The sequence below is a fragment of the Macaca fascicularis genome, chromosome 4 (genome assembly GCF_037993035.2).
Source record: "Macaca fascicularis isolate 582-1 chromosome 4, T2T-MFA8v1.1".
Classification (NCBI taxonomy): domain Eukaryota; kingdom Metazoa; phylum Chordata; class Mammalia; order Primates; family Cercopithecidae; genus Macaca; species Macaca fascicularis.
In genome coordinates, this window is record NC_088378.1 from 119694298 (window position 1) to 119715713 (window position 21416).

Consider the following 21416-nt stretch of genomic DNA (forward strand, 5'->3'; position numbering starts at 1 on the left):
TGTTTTGTCTGTTCATACAAGAGTCCTACTGTCAGTCATTTTTATTGCTCTAATTCATTCAAAACACATTCACAGCCAACCTCCTAGGTGCCAGGTGCTTTAGAATATAACAGCAACAATAGTACTCTTTGGGCATGATTGCATAACTACAAACCCTCTCCTATGTACTTATCTCATGTAACCCTTGCTGCAGCACTGTAATGAGGCGGGGAAGCACAGGTCTAAGCCCACGGCCCTTGATAACCAACCTTTGTTGCATACTCACATGGGCAGGCTTGCTACAGAGGAATTGGGCTACAGAGATTTTTTTCTTTTTCCCTCTTTATTAAGGTTTTCAGACAGAGCTGCTCCTGAACCATCTCATGTGGAGCTTTGTTCATCTTCTAGTTAAAGATTGTTCCCAGTCTGCCTCTTGATGTGCTTTTTATATGTGTGTCAGGACTCAGAAAAAAATGGCCTGAGAGTCAGAGTGCTTCAAATACTTGCTTTTTATCTCTATAACATGTTAATGTTTATAATTATATGAAAAGCAAGAAATCCACAAACTTATCCAAGTCAATGAGACAAACAACCCAATAGAAAAATGGGCAAATGAGAGAAACAGGAATTTCTTTTTATTTATTTATTTATTTATTTATTATTATACTTTAAGTTGTAGGGTACATGTGCATAACGTGCAGGTTTGTTACATATGTATACTTGTGCCATGTTGCTGTGCTGCACCCATCAACTCGTCATTTACATCAGGTATAACTCCCAATGCAATCCCTCCCCCCTCCCCCCTCCCCATGATAGGCCCCGGTGTGTGATGCTCCCCTTCCTGAGTCCGAGTGATCTCATTGTTCAGTTCCCACCTATGAGTGAGAACATGCGGTGTTTGGTTTTCTGTTCTTGTGATAGTTTGCTAAGAATGATGGATTCCAGCTGCATCCAAGTCCCTACAAAGGACTCAAACTCATCCTTTTTTATGGCTGCATAGTATTCCATGGTGTATATGTGCCACATTTTCTTAATCCAATCTGTCACTGATGGACATTTGGGTTGATTCCAAGTCTTTGCTATTGTGAATAGTGCTGCAATAAACATACGTGTGCATGTGTCTTTATAGCAGCATAATTTGTAATCCTTTGGGTATATACCCAGTAATGGGATGGCTGGGTCATATGGTACATCTAGTTCTAGATCCTTGAGGAATCGCCATACTGTTTTCCATAATGGTTGAACTAGTTTACAATCCCACCAACAGTGTAAAAGTGTTCCTATTTCTCCACATCCTCTCCAGCACCTGTTGTTTCCTGACTTTTTAATGATTGCCATTCTAACTGGTGTGAGATGGTATCTCATGGTGGTTTTGATTTAGAAACAGGAATTTCATAGAAGAGAAAATATGAACTGTTACCAAACATAAAAAATTGGTCAACTTGGCCAGGCACGGTGACTCACGCCTGTAATCCTTGCACTTTGGAGGCTGAGGCAGGTGGATTGCCTGAGCTCAGGAGTTCAAGATCAGCCTGGGCAACATGGAGAAACCCTGTCTCTGCTAAAATCCAAAAAAGTCAGCTGGGGCGTGGTGGTGTGCATCTGTAGTCCCAGCTACTCAGGAGGCTGAGGCAGTGGAATTGCTTGAACCTGGGAGGTGGAAGTTGCAGTGAGGCGAGATTGTGCCACTGCACTCCAGCCTGGGCAACATAGCAAAACTCTGTCTCAAAAAAAAAAAAAAAAAAAAAAAAAAATTGGTCAACCTAAAAGTAATGATTGAAATGCAAATTAAGACCACAATGAAATGCTATTTTACACACCTGATTGGCAAAAATTAAGAGTCTGATAATTTCAAGTGCTTATAATTATATGGAGTAATGGGAACTTACAAATACGGCTGGTAGGAACACAAAATGGCACAACTACTTTGGAAAACAGTATGACACTATCTTGTAAAGTTGTACTTGTACCTACTCTTTGAATAAGAAATTTCCTTGATGGGCATGCACCCTAAATGAAATTTTGTGCATGTTTTTAGTAGCAAAAACTGGGAAATACCAAAAAGTTCATTGATAAGAGAATAGATAAATATATTGTGGTAGGTTCATGCAATACAAGATTGAACAGCAGTGAAAATGTATTAACAATAGTTATATGTAGTAATGTGGATAAATCTTGAAAATATAATATGGAATGCAAAAAGCAGGCCCACGAATATTTTATCTTGTATCATATTTTATAAAGTTCAAAAACAAGTAAAACTCATTCTCTGGTTTAGGGATACAAACGTGTGTGATAAAACTATTTAAAAAATGTCAAGTGGTTATTTCTGAGAATGAGGAGGAAAGGGACGGACTTGGGGAGAAACACACAAATTTAAGTGTATTACAAGTGTTTTATATCTTATGTTGGCTGGGAAATTTACCAGAGGTTTTTTTATGATGATTATTCATATTTTACAAAAATGATACTTGCATTTTTCTGTGTACATTACACATACATAATACATTTAAAAAAAAGTAAACTGCTAACTTCATATTCCTGTTGGTCAAGGGAGGACATAGGAACTTCATTTGTGAAACGGACTAGAGGCCTTCGGTTCTCTCTGTGGTTCTTTTCTAACGGTGACTGTTTCCTGCAGTGTCCTTGGCTTTCCTGTGTGGCCTGAAGCATGAGGAGGACAGCTGTGAGGCTGCCAGACACACCTATGTGCAGTGTGATTTGACAGTTGCCGTGGGGACAGAGCGAATGCTCGAATCATGGCCTTACCTCTACATTTGTGAGGAAAGTTCCCAATGCCTCTTTGTGCCAGATCATTGGGCGGAGTCAATGTTTCCATCGTTCTCAGGCCTCTTTGTCAGGTAACCTTACCTTCTCCCTCCCTGAACTTCCCCACAAATGCTTGGCCAATGGACTGATGGAGCCATCAGAGAGTGTAGGCTGGGTGGGATGCGGACTGGCAGCCGTGGTAGGGGCTACAACTCTCTTGGAGGGCCCATTCCGTTGTGGATTCCAGCCAGCCTGCATATCAAAGCATCTCCTGTCTTTTTCAACTGTTCAAGAGAACATCTGAAAAATCTGCCCAGTAAACAGCTCGCTTTGTTCTTGCTTAGATTTTAATATTTATCTTCCGATCCAAAGCAACATCTGGTGAATGCCAATGGGGAAAAAGATTAGACGTTATGAAAAACAGAAGGCTTTTTTCCCCGCTTTCCTTTTTCTTTTCTTTCCAAACAGATTCACAAGTATGAAAAAAAGTCATAGAGAAATCCAGAAGATTGTACAATGTTTATTCAAAAGAAGGAGGGTTGCATAGGCGGAATTACTGTAGATCCAGGATTTAGAAGCCATAGGCATGTAAGGGTTTTTTTTTTTTTTAACTTAAAAAAGAGCCTGACAAATAAATACTACAACTTTCCAGTGAATCCCCCTTTTCTAAACAAATAAAAAAGAAGTGTGACTATGTTAGTAATTCTGGATTGCTTTCATTTCAGCAAGGAGTTCCTTTCCTACATAGGGCGGTGTCTCATGGCTGAATATTGTCATGTAAACGTCTTTATTTCTTACCTAGATAGAGTGGCTACCTTTGATTATCTAATGAAGGCCTCTTTTCTTTTTCTTTTTTTTGAGACAGAGTCTTGTTCTGTCGTCAAGGCTGGAGTGCAATGGCACGATCTTGGCTCATTGCAACCTCTGCCTCCCAGGTTCAAGGTACTCTCATGCCTCAGCCTCCTGAGTAGCTGGAATTGCAGGTGTACACCACCATGCCCGGCTAATTTTTGTATTTTTAGTAGAGACGGGGTTTCACCATTTTGGCTAAGCTGGTCTCAAACTCCTGAGTTCAAGCGATCCACCCGCCTTGGCCTCCCAAAGTGCTGGGATTATAGGCATGAGCCACTGTGCCCAGCCTCTTTTCTTGTAAAATATGAAACTAAACAAGACCACTTCCCCACAGTGAAAGAGATAACCAGCTCTTTTCGTGGCAGTCTGACTTTGGGATGTCCTGAGACAGTTTGTGTTTTAGTGTGAATTGGGCACCAGAGGTTTAGGTTTAGCTGGAGGAAAAGAGGAAACTCCTTGGCTGGTTGCTTTCTAAAAGGGCAAGAAGAACTCTGTTTAGCTCACACAGGAGATGGGGCACTGGGTATTGTACTCAGGTGAGACTAGATTTCGGAACTTACTGATGCTGGACACCAGAAAGTACATGTCAGTAGTTCCTGGCTCCATTGAATTCAGGGACTTCATCTGAATCCCCAAAACTCTTCCTTTGGAATTCTTCCATGCTCTTCCTCTTCACTGTATGGGGCGGCTGAGGCAACTGAGCCTCAGACCCCATTAGCAGTTATACCCTTCCCTATGAATGTTATTTCAGTAGTGCTGCTCAATGTTCTGACTATTGCAGTAGGCAAAAGTGGGTATGTTTTCTTGAGTAAGAATTGCAATAAGTGCCCTATGATTTAAACAATGTTTAGTGGGGATGAGAGTGGAGGAAACTGGCAGTGGTCTTTGTTGCCAGTGGGAAGTGCAAGCGTCAGAGGACAATTTGCCGATTCACGAATAACCTTAAATTCTTTACACTCTGTGACCCAGCAATTTCTCTTCTAGGATTTTACTTTAAGAAAGCAGATAGAAATGTGTAATATTTATAAACAATTATGTTCTTTGAAGTTTCAGGTATCAAAAAAAATTCGCAATGAGACAAATTTTAGTAATAAAGAATGTATCCAAATGATATTTTTTAAGTTACCTTTAAAAATTAGGATGTAGAATATTTAACCAGACAGGGAGATATTTATAATATATTGAGAAGTGAAAACCATAGGTCTCAAAAGAGTATATCAATTTGATCCTACTGTTGTACATAGTGTGTATGTTTGTACACATATAGGTTACTAGAGAAAAGGCTGGAAAGATGTATCCAAGAATGTTGATGGTGCCTATCTCTAGGAGGCTAGAGTACTGACCATATTTATTTTCTTCATTGAGTTTTTATGTGTTTTTCCAGGGAACACAATGCTGTATCTCCCTGACATCCATAACAACTATGGGGAAGGGAGAAGTGCATCTGTGGCAAAAATTGTACCCTGTCTATTCATCCGTCCATCCATCCATCCATCCATCCATCCAGTATATTCAACCATCCATCCATCCATCCATCCATGATCCATCCATCTATCTGGTATTGATCACATCCCTACACTGTTCTAGGTGTTGTGACAGGTACTGGTGGCTTGATGGTGGATGTCATGAAAGTCCCTGCCCTTAAGGGTAGAGAAGAAAGTCAGATAATAAACAGGATGATCACGTGTTGTGATAAGTGCTATAAAGTGATAGAAAAAGAGGGGCTACTTTAAAGAGTGTACTCAGAGGAGGCTTCTCTGAAGAAGTCTTTTATGTTAGGAAGAGAAGCAGATGTCTTTATAGAGGGTCAGGCAGTGGCAGCAGCAAATGCAAAAGAACTGTTGAGTTTTATGACTGTTCAGAGGCCAGGAGGGTAGGAGTAGATTGAGAAGGAGGAAAAGTGGCCCCAGATGAGCTCGGAGAGATATGTGAGGCATTGAAGGCCAAAGTAAAGAGTTTGGAATCTCTTGTAAGTGAAGATTAAGTAACTTCCCAAAGTCACACAGTCAAGCCATGGCAGCATCGGGACTGGAAGTCAAGGCTTCTGACGCAGTGTGCTTAGTGCAATGCTGTCCTGGCAGCCTCAGTGTGAGAGCCCTGGCTGAGCTGTGTGGGTTCAGTGAGGTTTCAGAGCCACAGGAAGCCATTTCAGGGGAAGTGAGGGAGAGAGAATGCCTGCAAAGTGTTTTCCTTCCCTATCCTAAGGAGCACAGCCAAGGTTACTTGCTTACTTTAGGGTCTAATCAGATCAACTAAAGAACGATAGTTTGGGAGTCAGGAGTCTTAGGTTCTAGTACAATCTTTGCCACCATTTTTACCCAATATTTTTAACCACATGCCCTAAAATAAATATTTGTGTGTGTGCAGTGTGTATGCATGTATATCTGTATCTACATCTGTACATATATTGATCTCTGTGTCTCTATATATATGCTTATGTTGCACATATATATGCTTATATTTATATTTAAATATGGTCAACTGTGCTTCTTAGCTCATAGGATTATTGTGGAAGAAACCATGGAAGAGTAGCTAGCTACTTAGAAGCTTTGAAATTTTGTAAATGTTAATCTATTTTGGATATCCTGGTGTCTCAGCTAATTTTGGTGATGGCTTTTTAATGAAAAAAATTTCTAGCAAGGTAGTTACAAATATGGAAAGAAGTGTGAGCTGAAGCTGGTAAACAAAAAGTCCAAGCTAACAGAAAGGGGTTTAATTATTTTCAGAGCAAGAATAACATGCTTCGCGAAAACAGTCGGTTTCTAACAGGCAAACAGAGGGCAAAGTGACTCAGCCCATTTTACTTGTACCTCTGCCAGTGAAGAGTCAGGAAAGGGCATAAGAAGGTTTATGAGAAGAGTGGAAGCCCAAGGCCAAGAAAGGCTGTAAAAGGAAGTTGGTCACTGCTTTCCTTGAGTTCAAGTTTGTAGTCTGAGATTATTCATAAACTGAGTACAAAAAACTCACTCTTACGATTGAGGACCTACTGCGGACAACGAACCATGAGAAGGGGTCACATAACAGAGGTGATGGGCAGATATTCTATGAACCTAAGAAAAGGAGGAATTCTGGAAATTTAGACAACTAAACTTGATGTTATCCCTGACAAAATTCTAGAATGAACTATTCATCAGTTTGTGAGCCTTCAGAAATGAAACTAGCCATCTGGAAACTGATTCACGAAGAATGTGATGGTGCAGGAAACCAACTTCATTTCCTTTCTGATAGGTTTATAAGTGACTTATGATATAAATACAGAGGGAGACCTTCACAAACTATTCCAACAACTTCTCTACCGCCAGTAGCAAAAAAAGGTTCTAGGTGCAAAGCCCAAAGTGGCCTGACGCAAGCCTCAAGTTGCTCTGAAGTGAGGAGTTTTAAAAGTCTGCGTGACTTTTGCATTTGATTCCATCACATTTCTATATTGATCTAAATATTACATTACATTTTAATTTAAAAGTTAAATTACTTTGGTTTTCCTTTCTGAATCTTGGAATATGACTGACGCTCCAGGAGCAAAGGATGGATTCATCCTGTGGCTTTGTCTGCCCTGTGGACGAAGGATCAGTGAATGGATTTACAGCTAGATCACAGGCTACAGATTCAAAATGAATTTGAGCAATGGGTCTAAACCGTGAGAGAAATGTAACAATAATAAATGTAAATTTTCACATTTACATTTTTAACGATAATACTACTAACACTACTACCTCTAACAGCTATAATGCGAGCTGCCTTTATTGGGTTCTTATTGTGTGCCAGGTTCCATGCTAATCGGTTTATATGCTTCATTTTGCTCAGTTTCTTCAACACCTCCACAAAATAGGTACTCGATTATTGGCAACTCCATTTTATAAATGTGGAAACCAAAGCTTAGCAAAGTAATGTCTTCGATGTCATGTAGATGGTAACTATCTGCCCTGGGATTCAGATCCAGCTGATCTGCTTCTGAGCCTAAGCTTTACATGCCAGTGCTTCTCAGAAAATCGTCTGAACAAGCACAGCATGGTGAAATCCTCAGAAAACTGCAGCTCTGAGACTTTGAGTTGACCACTATCTAAGTATAAGCATGGTGGCCTTCAAAATGAACGCAGTGTCAGGTGCCGTGAGAAGGAAGCTCAGATAAAGGTGGACCAGAGCCCCAGTGGTCAGCCCAAACAATCTGCCTGCAGATCTGAGTGGCATGATGTTAACATATTGACCAATCTACATTATTAGGTCTAGAGGACTTTGGGTTTGGAAATCATGCCTTAGGTAGATACAGAGTGGAGAACATTTTAGCATGAAGAGAAGATTAAGTGGTGAGATGTACTAGTTATCCCGCTCATTATTTCTAGCAAATTGTGGAAGAAAACATTTTGACATTGATTTGAAAAAAGATGATAAGGTTTGACACGGTGTACAGTTTCTCAACTGGTGACCTTTTTGCCCTTGTCTCCACCCTTCCTGGTCTTCCCATGGGATCTGCCATCTTCCTGGCTGATGTACAATCAGCATTTCAAAACTTGAGAGCACTGCTCTGGGAAACAGGACCGTCTGGTTTTGACCTCAGAGCTACCATAGTTCTGTGTTCGACTTTCTGAGAATCTCTTAATCTCTTTGGGTTACATTTTTTATACGTCTTCCTAATTTATAGGCTGAAATTAGATCATACATATGAGATTGTTGACAAATATGAAACATCATGCATTATTACTGATAATTTTTGAGTTGGTTGCAAAAATGCCTACAACCAGGATGATTCTTGAATAAATATCACACCTGTTGAGGATGACACCCTTCACTATCCATGCCCTCACCTTCTCTAGATGGCATATTTTTAGACTTTCTGTAATGCTACACTGCTGTCTTTTATCTTAAATCCAGTCTGGCTTCTCCCCTTAAAGCAAGAGGACTTTTAAAGCGAGTGGCTGGTAGTATAACTGGCACATATATCGAATCTCCTTAGTCTGGGCTGTTAAGTAAGTTTAATTAATTTACTAAGTTAATGTTCCACTGCTAGCAACAGAGCCTCATTGCCATCAGCTGGGGAGAGGGAATTGAAAGCCTAAATGAGCTCATTTTTTCACAGTTGGAATTAGGGACCAGTTAGCCAGTTGTGTGGGTTTTCCAATTTCTCCATCTGCCCTAGGGGGATTCAGGCAATTACTCCCCCAACACTAAGTATGAGAAAGAGCAGGAAGAGGGAAGGGGAAAAGAAAAAAAATAAAAACAAAAACTCTCCCCAACATTTGTTTCCCTTTTGGGAACTGGAAGTATTGTCCGTGCATTTCTTGTTAAGCTGGGCTAGAGGTAGCTTTTGCTAATGTTTTTAATAGATTCAGAAAAGAGAAAGGCCTCAGTGAAAGATATTTACCATGTGCATTTTCATTGCAGGGTGTGCAGATAAAAGGAAAAACAAATAAACAATAAAATAATGGAAACAAAATTACAGAAATTTGCAAAATTTGACAAATGGTGGCCTGTAGTTGCCACAAGCTAATGGCTTGCAATGATTAATAAGAGTAAAAATAATTGCATTTCATTAAGATTGATGACACCCCATTTAACCTCCCCTCTCGTTTCAGCCCTAAAGTGGAAAGAGATGAAGTTCTCATCTATAATAGCTCCTGTAACATTACCATGGAAACTGAGGCAGAGATGGAGTGTGAGACGCCCAATCAGCCAATTACCGTCAAGATTACTGAGATACGGAAACGCTGGGGCCAGAACACTCAGGTATAATCAAATCTTTTTTACAGACTGATTCAAACAGCTCAAATTAAATTTGTAATATTGTGTACATTAAAAAAACAATTTAGTCCAAATGGCAGCGATATATAATATTAAATGCGCTCAAACTTTGAGGAGCTGGTCTAATGCACAATATCTGAATTCATAGTTAACTCTGGCTAATCATATATTTTCCCAAAAATAAATGAGTGCTGCCCAGGCTCTTTTAAAGCAAATTCTGAGCAGATAATCTCCTTGGCATTTTGTCCTGATTTCTGCATGCAAGTTTGAAAGGGGCTCTCTGTGGTTTATTTCTTCACAAAATAACTGGCCTGCGATTTAACCCGGCCCTACTGGAAGGTTCCCAAATCACGCAGCCATCCTCAGCTTGTTGGGACAGCAATGTCTGCGGGTCCATTCGGTTCATCTCTGTGCCATGCGGGAGTAGGGTGGAAACTTCAGCTTCTGAGGGGATTACATGGACATCAGAAATGAAAAGGACCACAGGGTCATTTGGTCTAGCCTCTCTGCCTCAATTCATCCATTTTGAAATTGTCTAAACCACTCCCTCCAAGTGGCTCTTCTAAAAGTGTGTTTGTAAGTCCCCAGAGAGGAATTCCACAGCCTTCCCCGGGAATTTGCAAGAATTGCAATCAGAGGCTCAGGGCTCTTTGGAAATGGATCAGGTAATCTTTTACAGCTCCCCAGGCTTCTCACAGCACACAGATAAAAAATAATATTTATTGAGCACCTACTCCCTTAGGTGTCTTTCTCTTTATGAAAGCAGTTCTCAGATTTTTCTCTTTTTGTCTCTTTTATTTGGAACAAACATTTATTGAGTGCCTATTATGTGGCACTCGCCATACCAGATTCTCTTGTGAATGCTGCTTCAGTCAAACCATCCTAATCCAAAAGTCAGTTCCCTGGCTTCAAAATGTGTGTTTTTCTATAACTTTTGTACTGGTGCTGAACATGTATGTGATGGCAAACAACATTTTTTTTCTGTCCTTCCTTAACTGTTCCGTGCCTACCTTACCATGCTCCTGGGTCCTCACCGTCCACTCTGTGGCCTCTGCAGGCTTCTCCCTTGCCTTGACTTTCCCTTCAGGTGATAGCCCAGGGCTGTCACTTCTTGCTTCATTGTGTCCCCCACAAACACCTCTTCCTTTCAATTTACTGCCAATTTTAATTCTCTCCAGAGCTGCTGTCCCCCCATGGCACTTCCACTTTATTCTGTGCCTGTTTCTCAGCAGTCAGCTGTCAGTGACGTTTCACAAGTGTATTGTCGTGCGCTGAGACTGCTGTGGGACACTGGGGGATCTTTAAGCCTCTCTGGGCTTCAGTTTCTGCTGGGCGCGTAATAACCTGGTGGTGTTGGGATGCTTAGGTGAGCAAATGCTTGTGAAAGAGAGGGAGAGGCGGGCTGACCTAGTTTTTAAGTGCATGGACTTTGGAGCTAGACTGCCCAGGTTTGAATACATCACTTGCTTCCTGGGGACTTCAGTCAGGTTCTTTAACCCCTCTGTACTTCAGTTTTCTCATCTGTAAAGTAGGAACAATAGTAGTTCCCACTTCATAGGGTTGGTGTGAGCCACTGAGAGCTGCATCTCACACATGATAAGTGTCCGATGTTAGCCATTATTGGCAGTGCTAGTTCACTAGTCATAGTGCTAGAAAATGATATGAATTTATTTTTCTATAGTGCTTGCTGCTTTGACTAGATCATTTCACTTCTTAGATTTATTTAATTTCCCATCATCTCAAAGTCTAAGTTTGAAATTTTTTAGGCTTAAATGCCTCACTCATTTAAAAATCCTTATGTGATATACATTTGAGTTTCAGCAATGTTCGAAGTTCTCTACCATGTTCTGAAGGAGATTAAAAAAATAATATGGAAAGAGACCCCACCTTTAAGAGATATTTGGGAAGTGAGGCCTTATGTGGAAGTAGTTAAGTTTCAGAAAAAGGGTACATAGAGTCAATTCATCACGGCTGGGTGGAATGTTGGATGCCATCCAGACCAGCCAGCTCATTTCAGAGATGAGTTAACTGAGATTGATAATGAGGGGTGATTGATAAAGGTCACACAGGTAGTTATCTGGCCTCCTAACCCATGTGGCTATAGTCATTGTGGGGGAAGTAAGCCATTCAGGAACCAGGACTGTGTGGTGAGGCTAGTGCCAGTGTGTAGGGAACTCCAGTCCTGAGGGGGTAAAGAGCAGATGGGTACCATCGTTGTAGGTTTCAGGTGTGATGTGTTACACTCAAGTGTTATTGATAATGTCATAGTTTTGAACAGTCTATTGGGAGCAGGACCCTATCAAGTAGCCAGGAGTGCATGGGGGAACAATGGCAGGGATTTATGGCAAACTCATCTGAACTTATGACTGCATTTAGCTCCAGTGGGACCCTAAAGAATAGAATAAGAGTCTCAGGCACACATCTTGTCACATCGACTGGATCAATATGGTGGAAGTTAGGAAATAACTATGGCTGGCACACAGTGGCCTGGAGTCCAGAAAAACAACAGTCTATGTAATGGGAAAATTGTTAATTCTAGGTTCTACTCTCGTTAGGGTGGTTTGGTTTGATTTAGGAACTGGATATAATGAAGTCTATAGGTGAAGGGCTTGTAACTAAGTGACTATATAATTTATCACCCAAACCAGGATGCTTTTGATAGTGCAAGGTTCACAATGAGTAATTATGCTGGGATAGTATGTCACCTTTGTTGGGGTGTGTGATTACCCTACCTGGTCTTGGGAACAGAACAACTTGTCATACATATGTGATGCATGGTTACCCTACCCATGTTGGGATGTATAATTTCCCTACCTTGGCCTGGGAAAAACATGACACCAGTATTATGATGTGTGGTTATCTGGGCCTGGTCCTGGGGAAGACCAGCACCAACAAGTGCTTAATCAGGACTATAATCCTGGTCCCCAATTCCAAATTCAAGAATTCCTTGTGTGAGAACCTTGGAACACTAGAAAAGGAAACACTTCTACACTGCTGGTGGGAATGTAAACTAGTACAACCACTATGGAAAACAGTGTGGAGATTCCTTAAAGAACTAAAAGTAGAACTACCATTTGATTCAGCAATCCCATTACTGGGTATCTATCCAGAGAGAAAGAAGTTAATATACGAAAAAGATACTTTCACACGCATGTTTATAGCAGCACAATTTGCAATTGTAAAAACATGAAACCAACCCAAATGCCCATCAGTAAACAAGTCGATAAAGAAATTGTGGTATGTATATACAATGGAATACTACTCAGCTACGAAAAAGAACAAATTAATCGCATTTGCAGCAACCTGGTTGGAACTGGAGACTATTATTCTAAGTGAAGTAACTCAGGAATGGAAAACCAAATATAGTATGTTCTCACTCATAAGTGGGAGCTAAGCTATGAGGATGCAAAGGCCTAAGAATGATACAATGGACTTTGGAGACTCAGGGGAAAGGGTAGGAAGGGGTGAGGGATAAAAGACTACAAATTGGGTTCAGTGTATACTGTTCTGGTGATGGATGCACCAAAATCTCACAAATCACCACCAAATAACTTACTCGTGTAACCAAATGTCATCTGTTCCTCCAAAATCTATGGAAATAAAAAATTTAAAAAATGTATTTTTCGGCCGGGTGCAGTGGCTCAGGCCTGTAATCCCAGCACTTTGGGAGGCTGAGGCAGGTGGATCACCTGAGGTCAGGAGTTTGAGACCAGCCTGGCCAACATGGCGAAACCCCATCTCTACTAAAAATACAAAAAAATTGGCTGGGTGAAGTGGCTCATGCCTGTAATCCGAGCACTTTGGGAGGTTGAGGCTAGTGGATCATCTGAGGTTGGGAGTTTGAGACCAGCTTGGCCAACATGATGAAACCCTGTCTCTACTAAAAATACAAAAATGAACCGGACATGGTGGCGGGCACCTGTAGTCCCAGCTACTCGGGGGGCTGAGACAGGAGAATCGCTTGAACCCAGGAGGCAGATGTTGCAGCGAGCTGGGATTTTGTCAATGCACTCCAGCCTGGGCAACAGAGCGAGACTCTGTCTCTAAAAAACAAAACAAAACACAACAAAAAAACCCCCAAAATTAGCCAGGTGTGGTGGTGCCTGTAATCCCAGCAACTTGGGAGGCTGAGGCAGGAGAATCGCTTGAACCCAGGAGGTGGAGGTTGCAGTGAGCTAAGACTGTGCTATTGCATTCCAGCCTGGGTGACAAGAGCAAAAAACTCCATATATATACATATTTTTTTAGTGACCTAGATGGGAGGGTGTGAGGCAGTGTGGGAAGACTGATAAGATCAGTACTTTGTTAAAAAATATCAAAGTGGCTCAACAACTCAATTTGAGGTCCTGATGTGTTTATAAGCTAGATGTTTCTTTCCATTGCTCCCTGCCATTGAGAGGGGTTTAGCCAAGTGAGCAAAAAGTCACTCCCACACGCTTTAGGGCCTTAGGACTGCCTACTAGATTCTAAGAAAAATGCAAATCGTCATCTTATTACGAGATAACTGGTTAATATGTTCCTTTTCAAGACTGGCAATAAAAGCTTAAACCAACAACAAAAAAAATAGTTACGCAGGTTTTCCTTCCAAAGAACTTTTGCGATCCTTCAATACATGAATACATAATGTGGATTTCTAGGGAGTGCTGTGGTGTGGATTGTTACCTAAACTTTGCCTGTGGAACTCTTTATTCCCAGAATTTCTCTTGGGACTGGCATCTGTCCTGCTGCCTTCACTCTGCGAAGTGTCGTGTTTGCCATGGTCTTCCCCTCTCACAGAATAGGGGTATCTGAGGTGGGAAAGGTCATCTTCAGATGGGGCAGCCAACTAAGCTCTATTAAAGTTAGTGGCATTTGTGCTATGCCATGAAGGACAGGGTTTAGGTATTCAGGATGCAGAGGAAAGGCATTTCTGGTGGGGCAAACAGCATGCACAAGGCACTGAGGCTAGAACCCATAGGAATAGCAAGAAGCATGGTGTGTGTGAAGGGGAACGGTGAGTTGTAGGTTTGGAAAGGTGGGCTGGGATTGGATTGTGATCTAGAGGTAAGCATTTGGTCCTTTATGCAGCAGGTAACAAGTAATCCCCAAGGAGTCAGTGCTTGATCAAAGGTTAGCTGTAGTCACATTAATCTGGCAGTGAGGTGTGGATGACCTGATTGGTAAACCGACAAGAGGTAGAAGCATCTCAGACAGGTGAGAATAACTGGGGCAGGGAAATGGCAGAGGGAGTGGAGAGGCGGCACACTCAATATTCAGTACTTGATAACTTGTGTTGGACAAAGTGTTCAAATTTGTGGGAGACTAAATGTGGTAGGTAAGAAAAATTGTGGGCTGGCTTTTCAAAAAGACCTTTTCAAAATTTTCAATGCTATTTATCTATGCTCGTGACTTCCAGGTTGGAATCTCTGATCCAGAATTCTCTCCTGAACTTTGTTTTTTACTTTATTTACTTATTTTTTTGAGACTGGATCTTGCTCTTGTCACCCAGGCTGGAGTGCAATGGCATAATCGTGGCTCACTGCAGCCTCACACTCCTGGGCTCAAATAATTCCCCTGCCTCATCCTCTGCAGTAACTGGGACCACAGGTGTGTGCCACCACACCCAACTAAGTTTTAAATTTTTTTGTGGAGGCAAGGGTCTCGCTATGTTCCACAGCTTAGTCTTGAATTCCTGGCCTCAAGCAATCCTCCCACCTTGGCCTACCAAAGCGCTGGGATTATAGACTGGAGCCACCACGCCCGACCTCTTCTGAATGTGAGATTCCTGTACCTCACTGTCTGCTGCTGTTGTCACTTCGATGTCAAAACGGCATCTCGAGTTTAGCAGGTTCTAAATTGACCAACTGATCTCCACTACTTCCTCCCCCATAGTCCTGAACTGAGTTGGTGGCAACTCTGTCCTTTTAGTGCTCAGGACATGGAGGCATCCTTGACCTTCCAAAACCCGCATCAGATTCGTTAGGAAATTCTGTTGGCTCTGTCTTTCATTTGACCACGTTGCAGCAATTCTACTGCTACTGTCATCATCGGCATCATCTCTTACTGTTTATTGCAAGACCTCTCAGCCCTCCTCTCTGCTTCCACCCCTACCTCTGTTTGGTCTATTCTATTTAATAATAGAGCCACAATGATCCTTTCAAAATATGTCAGATAATTTCCTTCTTCTCCTGAAAGAGGGGCTACCAGACTCTCTCACAATAACATTCAGTCCTTTTACTGACCTCAAGGGCCATTCCCTGCACCCCTCACCTCGCACCCCAATGCCCTGTCCGGCTTTGTCTCTCATTTCTCTTACCTTCACCTGTTCTGTTCTGGGCACACTGGCTTCTTGCTATTCCTGCAACATGCCAAGCATGCTCCCACACTGAAGCCTTTGCATTTGCTGTTTCCTCTGCTTAGAATTCTTTCCCCCTTCTTTTTCAAGTACAATCTCCCACTTGAACTTTTTGCTGAAATGTTACTTCCTCTATGAAGTCTTGCCACCCTATTGAAAATGGCAGCCCATTGCCACTGACCCTATATATCATGCTTTTACAGAGTTCTTATCACCTGCTAGCATACTACTTAAGATACTAATTTATTATGTTTGTTGTTTGGTGTCTGACTCTTCTTGCTAAAATATGATCTCCAAGAAGGCAGAAAGATTTGCCCGCTGTGTTCCCTGGTATGTCCCAAGAGCCTGAACCAACTATACTAACAAACAGAAATACATGCAGAAATACAAATACAGAAAGTTTAAAAAGCCTTCCCATATGCCACTTCTTCAATATTAGCTCCTGAAAGTTACATCTGAAAGGAAATACACACGTACACATACATGTACATGGACCCATTTGCACACAAAGATGTTACTGTATTATTTATATTGTTTTTCAACTTGTATGTTTAAAAAATATAGTAGCACACTATAACATGAGCTCCTTGAAAAGAGGGACTTTCTTTTGTTGCTGCTATTTTCCGAAGACTTAGAGCTAGGCCTAGTACATAGCATAGTACCATAAAGTTTTTATAGGTTTCAATTAAAATTATTGAATGCATGAATGGATTTATAAAAATACAACATAGTCATCATTTTAGTTTAGCACATGTAACATTTTCTTTTCCTTCACAAGACATTGACTATACTTACTAGGTATCACACACTGTGATTCAGTGAAACAACATAAAAGGTATTAGAAAACGAAGAAGAGTAAATCCTAAAGAGTGCTGGAAAACACAACAGGGTGCCCCAAGACAATCAGAGGTTTTGAGGGTTCTCTGAAGCACAAATAGCAGTTTGGGTTAGATGGGTAGAGAATCCACAGTAGAATAAACGCAACCCAAAGCAAGTTGAGAGGAAATTAGAATATAGGTACACTTTTCAGTGGAGCTCTGGGAGAAATTCCACAAGTAGGAGGGGACAGACATTGGGGAAATTAATAAGGACTGCTATATAGACATTTCCCTTCCATCTCTCTCTCCCTTTCTTTTTCTCTGTCCCTGTGTATATGCTTGGATCTGTGGCTCTCAAGAGGAAGTGTTAAGAGTGGCGTATAAAACAAAGAGGGAATATTTGTCTGGGGAAGGAGATTGATTCGGTCCATTGTGGATGTTAGGGCCGATGTTAATCAAAGAGAAGCCTAGACCTCCATGATAGACTTGGAGAAAGAGAGAAAGGAAGAAATGAAGAAGAAAGAAGCTTCTCTTCATTTCTACCTCCAAAAAAAAAATTCCTTTACTTTTATTTTGCTCATCCAGTGTCTTACCCAGAAATTTCGGCTGTGGTAAGTTGAAGAGGTTTCTCTGAACATCTAATCTGCCTTGTCAGTGGAAAAGAAAGTCTGAAATAATGCTGCTAAAGTTCTCTGGGAAATGATTTTGAACCTAGAATTCTATACCCAGTAAAATACTATTTGGAATGAGAACTAAATAAATATAAGGCACACAATATTTAGGAAGTTTTTCTCCTTTTTGCACTCTCTAAAAAGTAATGCACTCTGGTGAACTGTAAATGAATCCAAGAAAAAAGATGATATGGGATTCAAGAAAGAGATCAATAAAGAACTTGGAAAACAGCAGCAACAAAGCAAACAGTGTTGATAATGTCATTGTGAAGCTTAATATAGTTGTTAAGAATAGATCCTTAACCGGACAGAAGCAGGAGCCTCCTGTTTCAAGTAGGTAAAATGAAAGAGCAAGAAACAGAGGCATAATCTCCGTCTTTGATAAAATGAAAAGACATTTGTAACACAAACCTCATTATATGAAGATGAAAGGTAAATGGGAGAATGGCAAATGACTTAACAGAGTGAAGGAAAGTCAAAATTAATTGCCTGAAAAGGGAAATTTAGATAAATAGAAGACAATTTGCCCCATAGTACTCTAGAAAACTTTGGATTTAGAGAAGTTTAGGTATTAGAAAATGAGCATGAGGCAGGATGCTAAAATGAGGGGGTGGTGATCCTTGAGCGAATGGAAACACACTAGGAATGTGGCTTTCTGTCTGAGATTGAGTTCAGGGAAACCCCAAAATCTCTTTTTGGGATCCATTTCTCTGTGCTCTCAGTTTCTAATCAGAAATTAGAGTTCAGGCCTGCTAATACTGGTGGAATTTGCAGGGAAAGACACCAGAGAGGAGAGAGCTGTGCAGAAAAGGAACTCTAGAAATCTGCAGGGGTCACTTGAGTCTTTTGCCAAATAGTTAACCAATCATGTAGTGAGTATATTTCTATGAGGTTTGGCAGACTATAGCTACTGGGAGGCTTGAAGCGAACATAGCCTCTAAGGTACTGGGAGTACTTTGGAACAGCACGGTACTAGAAGATTTCAAATGCTGACTGGTTAGAGTAGAGAAACCCCGCTCAACACCGCTGATTTTCGAATTAGCCTCTAAATAGCTGTGCATATCATAAAGAAAATATAAAATTTGTCACATAGCTGGATTGCATGAATTTTCTAGAAGAATCTCCTTAAACAAAGTGGGGATAAAAATAAGCAGTGTGGTTATTAGTGAGTGTTCGTAGCTCACTATCATTAGTACTAGAGATCATTTTCTTAAGTTAAAGGTACTTTGATTAAAGCTGTGGCATTGAGTTGAGACCTCAGAAAAGTCACACTTTAGGAATAAAATATTCTAGCCCTGGAGTAAAGCTACTCTAGACCCGCTGAATGGATCCTGAAAACAGGGCTTAACAAAATTAAACTGTTATTTCAGTAAATTAATTGCCTGCTACAGCAAAGCTCAACACCCTTTAAAGGAAGGAAGATAACAAAATCTACACCTTCAAGAACATGGCAACCACAACGTTCAGCATACAATCAAGAACCTGAGAAAAAAAGCGAAATGTACCATCAACTGAAACAGACCTATGGATGATAGAGATGTTGAAACTCACTAGATAGGGACTTTAAAACAACTGTTATAAGCATATTAAAGGTTTTAAAGGAAAGGACAGATGCAACGAGAGAAGTTATAGGAAATCCCAGCAGGAAAATGAAAACTATTTCAAAAAATTAATAAAAATTACAGAATTGAAAGAAATAATATCTGTACTGAAAATTTCACTAGATCATATTAGATTGGACCTTGTAGAAGATAAGATCGGTGAACTTGTAGACAAAACAATCAAATCTCTCCAAACTGAAGAACAGAAAGAAAAGGGAAAAAATGGATAGATAGTAATCTCTGAGTCAATATAGTCTAATATTTGTGTCGCTGGAGTAGCAAAAGGAAAAGAGAGGTAGAAGGGATAGAAAATAAAATAAATCTAAATAAATAATGACAAAGATTTTCTAAATTTGGTGAAAACTACAAATTCACTGATCTAAGAAGCTTAATGAATCCAAATCAGAAGAAACATAAAGAGAACCATTATTGGCGTTCTCAATAATGTTAATATGTCAGTTCTTCCAAATTAACATTTAGGTCAATGCAATTTTGATAGAACATCTCAACAGGTTTTTTTTTTTGGTAGAAATTTCCAGTCTGATTTTAAAAATTATGGAAATGCAATAATCTAGAATAGCCAAAACTGTCTTGAAAAGGAACAAAATTGGAGGACTTACACTGTCTGATTTTAAATCTTACTATAAAGCTATGGTAATCAGTTGAAGTTCTAGGCAACATCTTATATGAAAGAAAGGTTCTCTTGATAACAGTATGTTTGAAAATTCTTACAGTAGTGTCATAGAACCTAGGTGAAGGAAGAGTTTGAAGGAATGTATGTTGAGAATTATCAAAACGTACTGTGATAAAGAGGTCCTTAGTGACATCTGAGGCCACAGGACAATATTGGTGGGGAGAAAAAACAGATTTTGGGGAGTTAAGGAGTATATGAGTATCAAGGAAATGCAGGCAACTGGTATAGGTCACCAGTAGGAAGGGAAAGGGGAGATGCAGTTAAATATTGTGGTTGAGTAGCACCTTCCTCATGTTCGCAGCTCACTATCATTAGTACTAGAGATCATTTTCTTAAGTTAAAAGTACTTTGATTAAAGCTGTGGTCTTTAAGTGTGTTACTTGATTTGGCAAGACCAAGACTCCACAGGTTTCTCATCTTGTCTGTTTTTCTAGTGACTACAAAATAGCTCTCAGACAACCCTAAAGTTTGGTTAAGTCACCATCATTTTTTCCAAAATATTTATATGTTAAAATTCATTTAGGCTCTTCAATGCATATCTCCCTTAGGAAGAGTCTCCTTTTCTTAAAGTTGAAGAATTTTTTTTCTCTTGGGAAATCCCATAGTTCTTAATTATACTTGTTTTAAGAAATTTATCTTTTTTACATTTAAATTACATGTATTTATTTAAATATTTAAACTCCCAAATAGACATTACACTCTCTGAGAGTAAGCTTCATGTTGGATTCCTCTTTGATGAATGGATGGATGAAGGCATGTATGTCTGTACTAGATTACTGTTTAAAAGGCAAACCACACCGCTTATTTTTATCCCCACTTTTTGTTTAAGGAGATTCTTCTAGGAAATTCATGCAATCCAGCTATGTGACAAATTTTACATTTTCTTCATGATATGCATAGCTATTTAGAGGCTAATTTGAAAATACTTTTTATTCCCTAATTAATTTTGTTTCTCCTGTTACCAAAATCAAAAAACAATTATTTTCCTTTTGTTTTCCCTCTGCTTCCCTCTCCTTCCCTCCTTGCCTTCTCCTTCTCTCCCTTGTTTCTTTTTTCCCTTTTAGACCCACTTAGTGTGCATCTTCAGGGTTGTGTGCCTGCAGAGAGAGGTGCTGCAGAAAGCAGAATTGAACTAGTTATTAGATTAGGGAAAGGGGGTATAGAAACTCAACCATTGACCCCTGACCTGGCTGTCCTGGAGGAAACTTACTGAGTCCCTTGTGCCTGTATTTTCTCTGTGAAACGAGGCTCCAAATGTATGAGAATTACCTGCTGCAGGGGGAGGAGAAGCTGGAAAGGCAGACAGTTTCACATCTGAAAGGGCTTTGCTTTCTTAGGATAATTAGTCAGAATAGGATGCACAGTGAACGGGACTCCTGGGGTCTCTCTTCTAATTCTAGCAATGTCCCTGTCTGACTACAACTGTTTAACAACTCACTTAACCTTTCAATTGATCGGTGCTAGCTGACTTCCAGCTTTTGGAGGGAGGAAAACAGTACCTATAAACGCATAGTAGTAGGAGAAACCTGAAAGTTCAACAAAGGCATTACGATATAGTAGTTATGAGCTTGGACTCTAAAATAAAACTGGATTTGAGGCTGATCCTTCTACTTACTTGTTAAATAACTTTAGGCAAATTTTCTTAACTTCACTGAGTCTGTTAATTCCTACCTTGTAGGGTTGTAAGAATTAAATGATGCATGTAGTGCACTTAACGCAGTGTCTCATTCATAGAAAGCCCTTGAAACATGCCAGGGATTATCATTTTTGGTTAAATACATAATGAGACTATACAGTTATGAAAGATAATCAATCTGTGAGTACTTTGCAATTTGTTATGCCAAGTTAAGGTGTTACAATTTTTTTTTTTTTTTTTTTTTTTGAGACAGAGTCTCACTCTGTCACCCAGGCTGGAGTGCAGTGGCGCGATCTTGGCTTACTGCAACCTCTGCCTCCTGGGTTCAA

The 21416-nt window shown here is 40.3% G+C and overlaps 1 protein-coding gene across 1 annotated transcript in view; it reads left to right on the forward strand.

Moving 5' to 3' along the window:
- PKHD1 (PKHD1 ciliary IPT domain containing fibrocystin/polyductin) overlaps positions 1-21416 on the forward strand; it is a 464388-nt gene that overhangs the window by 68588 nt on the left and 374384 nt on the right. Inside the window, 2 exon segments of the mRNA XM_005552760.5 lie at positions 2621-2840; positions 9168-9318. Coding sequence (XP_005552817.3) covers positions 2621-2840; positions 9168-9318 — 371 coding nt within the window.